Source organism: Helicoverpa armigera, chromosome 19, assembly GCF_030705265.1.
Source record: "Helicoverpa armigera isolate CAAS_96S chromosome 19, ASM3070526v1, whole genome shotgun sequence".
NCBI classification, from domain to species: domain Eukaryota; kingdom Metazoa; phylum Arthropoda; class Insecta; order Lepidoptera; family Noctuidae; genus Helicoverpa; species Helicoverpa armigera.
In genome coordinates, this window is record NC_087138.1 from 3,759,824 (window position 1) to 3,772,364 (window position 12,541).

Consider the following 12,541-nt stretch of genomic DNA (forward strand, 5'->3'; position numbering starts at 1 on the left):
TGTGTGTGCTATATACATATCTGTAGACGAAAACCTATACCTTAAAACTGTGCCAAAAATAAATAAATTGATACCTAGTGAACAACGTGTAATCACAAAATAAACAAAATAGGAAGAAAGAAAAACGTGCAGTGTTTGTGTCCGTGACATTGACATACAATGCAAGGACATTAGTCACAGCGTCGAACCAGTCGAACGAACATTGTTTATCTACAGAACAGGTTTTTCGTCTTACATTCTAACGCTCGCCTGGTCTAGCGGTATCGCAAGACTATTACCGTGGGAGTGGTTGGGGGTTCGGACCCAGCTTTGCAGGCAACCACTTTTTGTATTTTTTTCTCATTTTTATTCTCGTTTTTGCTTCATTATATACTAAAACATGTCAAAGAGAACATCTTCAAATAAGCCAAGAGAAATGCATTACGATTCTGACCCGGAAGTAAATTCAGCCATAACACCACTATCACCATTACAAAATCTCTCTAATATCACACAGAGATTCAAACGCAAGTATCAACAGGATGATGACATAAGCGACCTCTTGGGAGAGATTAGAAAACTGATGTCGGATTTTACTGACAATCAAGATAAGAAGTATAAAGCATTAATGAGTGCTGTAAATGATATAAAGAACCAAAATACTGAGATTCAGAAGACTACCCAATTCTTATCAGACAAATATGATGAATTACTACTTAAGATGAATCAGCTGGAGAAGGAAAACAAAGAAAAACTAGCTTACATACAAATTCTTGAAGAGAAAATAGAAAATTTAGAAACTTTTTATAAATCTTCTAGCCTGGAAATTAGAAATTTACCCTTAGACAAATCTGAGAGCAAAATTAACCTATGTGAGACCTTAATAAACACAGGTAAGGTTCTGAACGTCCCACTACAAAAGTCAGAGATACGAGATATTTACCGCCTGAAGTCCAAATCTGGGAAGTCTAGTGGTACCATAGTGGTTGACTTGTCCTCAGTTATTGCTAAAGATAATCTCCTGCAAGCCTTTAAAATGTATAACAAGAAAAATGCTGCAAACAAACTATCCTCAAAAGATATACTGTTGGACGGTCCAATACAACCTATCTACATGTCTGAGAATTTGACAGCCAAAAAGAGGCGACTATTTTATCTCGCACGAGAGAAAGCGAAAACACTAGAATATACGTACTGCTGGGTCTCACACGGAAGGATCTTTCTGAGAAAAAAGGAGGGTATACCCGCAATACGTATCGACTCCGAAAAGGATCTCGGCAAGTTACAACTAAATAAAGAATGACTAAGTACCAACAGTAGTCATGTTTTCCTTCCTGTTACAATCAATTTTGCATGCCCTTTTCTTATAAAAATCCAATATTAATTGTCAGAATAATTACTGAAATCTTCTTACATTGTAAATTTAATCCGGTGGCTACTTTTTATAATAACATACAAACATACATACATATGCACACATACCTATTATGTTACCAAATATACACATACACTCATTACATAAAACCAACACATACAGGTCTGAACACAATTACGATACTATTAAACAGAAGCAAACTACCCTTTATGAGCCCACAGCCTCAATACAAATTCAGAACCGGAACAGATGAAATTAAGCAGGCCGGACACTGGCACCACTAGCATCTATATTACATTAAAAGATCTATTGCACCGGGACATATACTCCTTAAGCAAGCTAAATGATGAACTTTGATTCTATATCTAATGAAATAGATGCTATTGGCACGGCTCCGTGCTATATTTGTAAACCCGGCCGGTGTGATAATATTTTAAATGTAACTAGTAATTCAATAAAAATACTTCATATCAACATACGCAGCGTAAACCGAAACTTTGATGAACTCAATGTGTTTTTACAGAACACAAACATATTACCAGAAATATTAGTTCTATCCGAGTGCTGGTTAAGTAAAACACCAACCATTCCATCACTTGAGGGCTATGCAAGCTATTATACAACAAATAATATAAATCAAAATGATGGTATTATTGTCTATGTCAGATTGTCGCTACCACATATTATTATTGAACCGCTTGTTCTAGACGCAAACTGTTTAATTTGCAAAGTGGATACCGCAAATCTCGTGATAATTGCCTTGTATCGCCCTCCGTGTAACCGCAACATTAATAACTTTCTTAATGGTTTGGATAGCACCCTTTCATCCATATCAAACTATAAAAACATGGTTCTCATTGGTGATATTAATATTAATATTATTCCAACCGATTTGAATCAACAGGCAAACGAATATCTTAATTTGACGTCATTGCACGGTCTTTTACCTACCCACAATTTGCCCACCCGTGGTAAGAGTTGCCTAGACCATATTTTACTAAAATCAGATTTGAAAACTGTCACATTGGTATTTGAAACTTTTATAACCGATCATGCGCCTGTTTTAATTAGTATTGAAAACACATTAAAAAGACCCAAACACAATAATAGTATCGTGAAAGTGGACTATTCATCGGTTTTTGCAGCTGTACTGGACACTGATTTCAGCCCAGTAAAGAATATGTGTGATGCGGAGGTTGCGGCTGATGTGTTAGTCTCAATGATTAGGTCAATAATCCTTAGTCATTCAATTACACAGCGAATTCCTTCAAAGCTTCGGATCATTAAGCCATGGATAACCAACGGTCTTCTACGATGTATTCGCAATCGTGACTCAATGTGTCGAAAGTTGCAGAACGAACCTGACAACCATATCTTGAAACTGACATATATCAGATACCGGAATTTCTGCAACAAACTTCTTAAAAGGCTGAAACACGCATACGAAAAAATTGAATTTCGGAAAGCTCAAAACAATCCTAAAAAAACATGGAAGCTGATTAAAAATATCACAAACTCTGAGTGCTCAAAAAGTTCTTCTAACGAACTTCTTAACATAGAGACTGATAAAATTGCATCTGTTAATAAGGTTAACGAATATTTTTCTAGCATAGGTAGTAAACTAGCAAAAATTCGGTGTTTCTTCCGGCTATACACCAGACGAAAACACTATTGTCAACTCTTTCGTACTTATGCCGACCGACGAATGTGAGGTTGAAGCAATTGTCCGTGGCTTACGTGCGGATACAGCTATTGGCTGGGACACCATTCCAACAAAATTACTACAGGAGTGTTCAAGCACCCTAGTCCCGGTAATAACACATATTTGTAACATCTCAATGTCGAGTGGTACTTTCCTAAACCATTTAAAAGGGCTATTGTCCACCCTATCTTCAAGAGTGGGAACAGAGACAGTGTAAATAATTATAGACCAATATCTGTATTGCCCGCCATGTCCAAAGTTTTGGAAAAATTATTAAATACGCGTCTTATAAATTTCTTAGAGAAAACAATATTCTAGCATCAAACCAATTCGGTTTCAGACATGGTAAATCAACGGAGGATGCTGTGGCTTATCTGGTCGATCGAGTAGTTGACTGTCTCGATAACAGACAGAAATGCCTAGGCATCTTCCTTGATCTTACAAAAGCATTTGACACTGTCTCTGTTCCACTCCTCTTGATAAAGATGGAAATGATGGGAATCCGAGGATATGCTCTCCGGATTTTCAGTGACTATCTTTCTGGGAGGACTCAGTCAGTAAAATAGACCGTTTTATTAGTGAAAGTGCCTCTCTAAATTTCGGCGTACCGCAGGGCTCGGTCCTGGGCCCCACCCTCTTCCTTCTCTACATTAACTCCTTATGTAAACTTAACATCCCTAATTGCGCCATCTGTAGCTATGCTGATGACACGGCTTTGCTTATACGTGGAAATGATTGGGTTGAGGTGTTTGCTAGAGCCGAGCACACTTTAAGTCGTGTAATGCACTGGCTGTCCAAGAACCTCTTAACCCTGAACCTTGACAAAACCACCTACCTAACCTTTTCGCTGACAACATCCACTCAACCAACCGCAGATTCATTCGTCCTAAAAGCACATTCTTGCGAGCCAAGTAATTTACCTACACCCTGTAGCTGTACCACCTTAGCTAGATCGTCCCAAATTAAATATCTAGGTGTACATATTGATGACTTACTCAGTTGGAGATGTCATCTAACTAGTCTTACCTCTCGTGTCCGTAAGGTGATATACATTTTTAAAAAACTGCGCCATTCTACTGACTTTAACACCCTAAAAACTGTATACTGCGCTCTGTGTCAGTCTATTCTGAGCTATTGTATATCCGTTTGGGAGGGGCTGCTAAGACGCACTTATTGGCCCTGGAGCGGGCACAAAGAGCTGTACTCAAAGTAATGACTTTTAAACCTTTTAGGTACCCGACATCTCAACTCTATGATAACTGTCAAATTCTTACTGTGAGACAGCTCTTTGTGCTTGCAACAATTGCAAGAAAGCATATTTCTTTGGAATATAACGCAAACGTTATCAAAAAACGTCGGTCACATAAGGTATGTCATACTCCGGCTTTTAGGAGCTCCCTGGCTGCACGGCACCATAATGTAATCAGCGGACATTTATATAACATCCTAAACGAACACTGCAAAATTTATCCATTGTCTAGATCTGAATGCAAAAGGAAAGTATCTCAATGGCTCTTAACTAAAACCTATGCTGAAACTGAAGACCTAGTAAAATTAACAATACTATAATAGGATTTATGTCATACATTATTACGTATCTCACTCACACCCACACATTCACTCTAGAAACGACACATCACCTACACGCCACACTTTACACTCGCTCCTCTCCCGCAACACACACACGCACACACACCCTGACACACCCTCACACCCTCTCACACACCCTCACACACACACACACAAAGCTAGCATCCGTAAGCCACCAAAATGCATGCACTTTACCTTATTAATAATATAGAATACTTATATAAAATTTGTTAAATCTTTAGACTTTTTCACGCCAACTCACATGAACTGTAACTAATACTACTGAATCATTTGTATTGCGAGGGCCCTGGTACTCAAAACTCAAGTTAAATCTTACCTTGAGTACCAGAGTTCAACAAAAAAAAAAATTTTGTGTACCTGTATTAGTGTATAGTGTTTTGTTTGTAATGTGTACTTTTATATGGAAAATAAAATATTATTATTATTATTATAAAAAAAAAAAAAATATTCCCTATACCTATCTGATCTCTTCAACGGACTAAGACTGGTTGTCAGACTTTCTGGCTTACAGCTGGGGCCTACAAATACATACTTAATACCTTCCAAAACACGGAGGTACTCTTTATAACATAGACATAGATGCAAGTCGTCTTTGGTTCTCGTGGCCCCTCTCTAGAAGGCAGAAGACGGTACAAAAGCTGAGGTTTTTATTGGGTGCAAGCCCCACATAACCTCGTGTGTGTATGCGTCAGGCATTTTCCTCAACTGAAAAAAATTAAATTAAAAAAGGTAAAGGTGGCTCATCCAACCGCGCCAAGCGTTGCTTAACCTTATGTTTGATCGACCCTTGTAGTTGCTGGGCCAAAGTACCATACAAAAATCGATCGAAAAATAATCAGCAGTTCACAAACAAACTTGGTAGTTGAGCAAACGTTTCCTTTTAATATTTCAGATATAACTGGTGTCAGGGTAGATGTTAAATATAGCGCTTAGATTATGCGGCAATAGTCGGAGGCTGGATGTCGCCGCTGCTTGCAGATTAAACAAATATTACCCGCCGATCATCTGGACCTATGAAGATACTAGAACTTCCACAGGGATAAAGATCCTTTATATAATGATTTGTTTTATATGGAATACAAATGGGAAAATATCACACATGTGATGGATACATGTACGTACATATTATAATATAATGTATGTAGGGTGTGTCGTAGCTAATCAAATTAAATCCTAAACTGTCAGTCATTACAAACAACTGAAATTCTCCCTTGAAAACTGACAGCTGTCAACTGATCAAAACATTCGATGCTCCTAACTTTATCTTTGCTTTACACATGACGTTGTAAATTATAAAAACAAAAAATGACTCCTAAACCACTGAATGGATTAGGTTATTCACCATAGCAATTCGCCATAGAATATCATAAAGTATATGTGATAGGATTTAATGTGATTGTGAATGACACACCCTGTATATATGTAGATTTTGAAGTAACATTAGAAAAACAGTTTGTAATCCACCTTACTTCGTAATTATAATAACTTTGATTCCTTTGCTAGACCATTTCTAAATGTGTATTTGCCACGTTTGCCTTCAGATGTAGAATTTCAACTAATTTAACATTTGTATGTTATTATGTAATTTCTCAGAAAAATAACCAAAGGATCAAACAGGGATCCAAAGGCTGGCTTTTATTTATGAGCATTGCCATCCAACGTAGCATTGCCACAAGCCAGCTTTTTAGGTACATTACCCAGTGACAGCGACGAGGAGCACTTTTTTATGCAATTTATTAGTTTTAAATATATATAAGTTTATTTTAAGTTACTTTAAAGTGTTATGTAAATATGTGTACATTTATGTTTAAAATTATAAGGAAGTAAAATCTTAAGCCTGTCTACAGATCACAAGGTCTGTGGGAGCTAGAAGCTTTTGGCGCGTAATACGGTGCAATATCAATACTGGGAGTCGAACCTGAGAAATGAACGTCGAGCCACCCCCAGCACCCTTCGCCACCCTCCGTCGATATTATTGTAAAGTTAGATCAATAGTTATGCCTATAGTCCAAATATGTACAGCGGTTTTTAATTTTGATTATTGGCAATACTTTGTGTCTATTTTTGAGCAGTTGGTTAAATAAGAAAATAAGGTTTTTCAAATTATTTCTCTAACATAGTGCTCATTTTTGTATGATGATGATGATGATGAACTAGCTTTTCCCCGTGATTCTCTTTATGGGCTTTCTCAGGCTTCAGTTTGTGTCTTTAACGATCGAAGATTGTCGTAGTTTACTTTTTGATTAACTGTGCCCACCTATAGAAGTAAGTAGTACTTCTTTTTATTATTTAGTTTTTTTTTGTAGATTTGTGTGCATAGTAAAGAATAGGTATATCTCTCTACCTCATGCCTGCCAATAATAGCATTTTGACTTTTACACACATTAGGACATCAAGTTATCTTTTCCTCCAAAAGATTGACATTCAACCAACCTTTCCTTGCTTGCAAATTAACCATGTTCAGTTCGTGTAATAATGGCTTGTTAGGGTATGTTAAATGGCTCCACGGAGGGTAGACAAAAATCTCATTTCCGCAGTTAGAACGAGTACACTGATAACTGGAGATATATAACTTTACTGGTATTTAGATTTCTGTTGGAGCTTAATGTTTAAGTGTAGGTTGCATTAAATGACAATTTAGGTAATAACTGATACCGGTTAGTTTGTAGGTAATTTGTTTTACCGATTGTGTTCCTTATAGTATTTGGTTTTATCTATTTAAATAATTTGATCAATAAATGTTTTTATAAAAAAATATAGGTACAAACAAGTTTCGTTATGTATAGCTAATGTATATAATTATAATTTTTTTAGTAATCGTACCGAATTCCCACATGACGATAATGGATTTTTATATATATTTTTAAATATTGTTAACTATATATTATTATATTGCTACTCTCATTTATTGAAGACGCTACAACGCAAAAAAATACATACAGAATTCAATTTATGGATCTGAACATTTAACCCGTAACCTGCAGAAGGGCATTTCGCGACAGAAGCTCTTACGGTGCGTCCTATGTGAGCGATCTGGGTGCAAATGCGAAGCGAAGCGACGCGAAATCAACAAACAGTCGAAATCTTTTAGCCTTACTGCACACTGCCGACTAAACAATGGGGCGACAGTCGGATCGATGATTGGATATTAAAAAAACGTTTTTAGTCGGTCGAATACCCGGTCAAATCTAATCCTAATACCTGTTGTTACGTACGCACTCCCATATAGGTACCTCTGTACTTCTATCCGACCAAACTATTGGTCGACTTAAAAGTCTGCCTGCTAAAAAGAATATTGTATTCGCTTCAGATCGCTTCACATCGCGATCGCGTTGATTCCCCCACGTAGGACGCACCCTTATTTCTAGAGCGCACTTTTGGCAGAATGTGTAAGATATCGGCGTATATCTTGAGTTGCGTGCTCTGGGACAAGTGGCCAGTAATGGTTATCTATTAGCCACAGGCGGTTGGCTAGGGTTGGCCCCTTTAATCCTCTGGATATCAACGAGAATTAAAAACACACGGGTACTTGTTTTTTAAAGTTTTGCAGTATTCTTGGAGAGAGTTGAAGACTATATATTTTTTTAATTTTCAATCTTGAGGTCTATGTTTTCAACAATTTGAGAGGGGTTTAATATCCAGGGTTGAGGTTATAAAATTAATGTGATATGAATAATGTTTACTACCTATATCAGTGAAGAAGAATAAATAGATCGATTAAAAACTGAGCTCCCCAAGTGACCTACAGAAGTGGAACTAAAAACTTCATCTTCGTCATCAGCTTTTTTTCCACTGCAGGCTACAAGCCTCTTCTCATACAGAGAAGGAATGAGCGTTTGTCGATTTCTTCTCATCATCATCTCCCGAGCCTTTTCCTACTGGGTTCGGCTTACAGTCTAACCGGATTTTTCGATTCCTTCCATGATCCTTAACTTGGTTCCTGAAAATAACAAAATGTTGTGAACCTGTGCCAACCCTGGACATCCCATCCATTACAGTGATTTCCGACTCTGAAGGCTGACGCGGCTACTTATGGCCAGATCAAAGAAACTATGCCTCTTCACTCCTGAGCCTCTAAAATACAGGTAGCCTTGGCTTTTTGATATATTTATCTTCTTTTGTTTTTTTTTAACGTAAGCTGTTCAGTATTTTGAACTGTATTTTTATTGAATTCAGGCATATCTATAGTTACAGCTGCAAAAGTGACGACCCCGAAGGAGCAATGGTCAGTATGCCTGACTGACGATCCCGGGTTCAATTCTCGGCACGGTCAATATTTGTGTGATGAGCATACTTGCTGGCCGTGGTCTGGATGTTAAAGTAAGTATTTATAAAAACTGAAATATATAGCTACATATTTTTATCAATTGTGTTAGCACCCATGAAAAAAGTTAATAATAACATACCATGGCTCTAACCGACCGTGTTTGAAAAAGGTGTCCAGACATAAATGACTGGTATTTTTATTTTAAGTGAAACACGTTGAAAAAACCGTTTGTTTGTTTCGGTTTTATCACAAAGACAGTAGCTACGTCTTTTTTGGTCTTGAATTTTATCTAAACACCTAACAAATACAAATAGGTAATATCTACGGTATAAATTCGGAAAACAATGGAATGCACTTAGCTGAATCTAATTTGAGGGATATTAGTAATCCGATGTTATTTAGACTAATTACTGGAGATTTTCGTCCAGGACTTTGTAGGGGATATCCAGTGACAAATGGACATTATTTTGGTGTGCATTAGGTAAACCAGGATGCGTTTTGGAAGGAGAAATGTGTACGGAACTTGAAGTGCAATCATTAGTAGGTACACATAATATATTATGGGAAATGTAATATATTCCGATTGACAAACCTAATTTACTTTCAGGGGAACTTCTGACCGTACATCTATGGATAAAGTGTAGACTATATTACTCCGAAATAGTGTACCTTTCCAACAAATAAATAATTTTTCAAATCGGTTCTGTAGTTTTGGAGCCTATAGGCTATAATGAAATGACACAAAAATATATGTGGCAAAAATGATTCGATATAGATAAGTTTGTATTATAAATTATAGATCCCCTGAAATTGAATTCATGATCACACTACAAAAATGATAAACGTGAAAGGCTGAACTTGTGCATGTTTTCTCTTTTACGCAAAAACTACGAAACTGATGAAACTTCGCCAAAATGAAGCTTTAACAAGGTGTTAGAAGTAGTTTTTGAGACACGGATGAAACCACAAGAAACAATAATAAAAATAAAGGTTTCCCGTTCGCATTTCAACAACAGAACCCTAAATAAGAGCTCATACATCTTGGCAAGTTTCCGGCTAAAGGGGCGCGAGCGCAATGCGTGTCGATTGACCGGAAATAGAAGCCTTATATTTACAACTTCCGCTCGGGGGTGGCGGGTAACAATTAATAAGTTTTATCGCTTTCTGTGTAGCCAGACGCTCAATTAGCACCGCCATAAAAATGTTCGCGCCTGATTGGGTAACGAGAATTCTTTGTGGCGTATACAGTTCAGTGCAGAGAAAATGGGATAGGAAATAAATAGTTCTGTCAGTGTAAGAAGTTTGGTGTTTATGATATCGGAAAGACATGTAGCTGTAATAAAAAAATAGGTACAAGCTCGTAGAAAAATTACAGGTGACCTATGTTATTATTTATCAGTTCTGTAATTTTCTTATTTTGACTACGTTTTAAAGCAAAATACTTAATAAAATTAAATGAAAAAAGTTTGCGCCGAATTGAGAGTAAAATTTCAGAAAAATCCTCAACAATTTTATTGTCTAACTAGCTGTTGCCCGCGACTTCGTCTGCGTGAGCAATATAGAATTTCCAATTTCGTTTATTTAATAATTCATTGCTCAACCCCCGTAGATGATAGCGTGATAATATATAGCCTATGTGTTGAACCGGCTTCCAGGTAAAAGTCATGCAAAATTTGATTTAAATCCATGTAGTACTTTTTGAGTTTATCCGGGACAAACATACAGACAAACAGATGAACAGACATACAGACAAACAGATGAGCAGACATACAGACAAGAATTTTAAAAACTACATGTTTGGGTTCAGCATCGATTATATGGATCACCCCCAAGCATTCTTAAAAAAAAATATTCAATGTACAGTTTTGACTTTCCTATCATTTTAATATATGTTTAGAAAACATCAAAAACCTTTTTTGAATCTACTTACATGACTTCTTTAAGTTTCTTAATAATATATAACTAATATTAGAAACGATAAAAATACAGATATTTTTATCGAAATGCGTATAAGATGCAGTAATTGAATAAGAGCGGAGAGGGCTGCGTTTGTGAGGGCTCCGCAAATCTACTTACTGCCTCTTTGTATCGACTACAGCGGGGTTCGGGAGGTACGAAGTCAGTCGAGGAGGATGTTGGTAGAGCACTTTTTTTAGGTAAGGTAAAAATCTGGCCCATTTTTTTTGACCGCAAGTGTTTTTGATTAAAGTATTGCAAAAGATCAAAATGCAGAATTATTATGGGTCCTCCGTTTTGGAAATGGGCTACACTAGTTTCCAATTTAATTTTCCCAAGTGAAATATTTTTGTTGATTTTCTTGTTGATTATTTGACACTTAATCAAAGTCTAGAATAGAAAGTCACTCTAGCAACTCGGGATAGAACAGAATCATCATCATCATCATCCTCCGAGCCTTTTCCCAATCATGTTGGGGTCGGCTTCCAGTCTCACCGGATTCAGCTGAGTACCAGTGCTTTACAAGAAGCGACTGCCTATCTGGGATAGAACAGAATATTGCATGAATTAAAACAAGAAAAAAGACAATAGTAAATTAAACACACGTCGTCAGAAAAAAAAGCACTGATGAAACGTCAGGTGAAAATCAATGACCATTTTGGGAAATCAGAATTAATTTGAACTCCGAAGCAGTGAAAAGCGTTCATGTCATACCTATTTATTGTAATTAACTTTAAAGCTCCACTAGCACAAATTAAATGTTAATTTTAATCCGACTTCCATTATAATTAGATTAAGCCGTAAATCGACAATTCACTTTCATATGACCACCTTTGTCACACCTTTTTTTATTTAAACATTTGTATGCATTTCGATGTCATTATTATTGGTAACTTGCAGGACTTTGATACTAGCGGAATTTTCGCTCTGCTTCGACTGCTCGACTTATGATGATATCCTCCTAGCCGATTATCGGCTACGGCCTCTGTTCTCTTGTAAGGAGATTAGCCAACTGCGCAGGACATATTATAGTGCACAAGCATTTGCGCAGACACAGGTGCACTCACTATTCCTTCACTCTCATAACCCGATGGGGCTCGACTTATACAGGCGTAGTCGGGCGCATACGCTTGACAGAAAACAATTGACGCCTACCACTGCAAAAGATGACGTTTGAAGCCGAGCGGCAGTTTTTGCTTCTCGGAATGTGTCGTTCGTAGAAAAATCGAGCGTTTACAGATTTTTCACACTAGCAAATTTTTTTTGCATTGCTTTAATGTCAAAATGAGGATCACAGCTAGTATTGACCACCATAAAGTTTCTTGCTCGTTCTTCTCCATAGGAAGCAACTTTTGAAATAGGCAACTAGAACCAAATCTGTTTATATTTTTCACGTTCATAAGTGTTTGTAAAAGGCTAAATGAAATAAAATGGTTTGACTCTGACTTTTATATGAATATCCTTTCAGTTTACATAAACTCATCCTCTGAGTTCTTTTTCCCAACTATGTTAGGGTCGGCTTCCAGTCTGACCGGATTCAGCTGAGTACCAGTGCTTTACAAGAAGCGACTGCCTATCTGACCTCAACCCAGTTACCCTGGCAACCCGCTACCCCTTTGTTAGACTTGACTGGCTTCTGACTACTCATAAC

General features: G+C 37.1%; 1 protein-coding gene across 1 annotated transcript; it reads left to right on the forward strand.

Moving 5' to 3' along the window:
• The first annotated feature begins 379 nt into the window (after positions 1-379).
• LOC135118237 (uncharacterized) lies at positions 380-1,282 on the forward strand. Its single transcript, XM_064039559.1, has one exon. The coding sequence runs from the start codon at positions 380-382 to the stop codon at positions 1,280-1,282; it is 903 nt and encodes a 300-aa protein (XP_063895629.1).
• Positions 1,283-12,541: the final 11,259 nt, after the last annotated feature.

Excerpts from the sequence above, each read along its gene's own strand:
- LOC135118237 (XM_064039559.1), top strand. The coding sequence starts at position 380 with ATGTCAAAGAGAACATCTTCAAATAAGCCAAGAGAAATGCATTACGAT.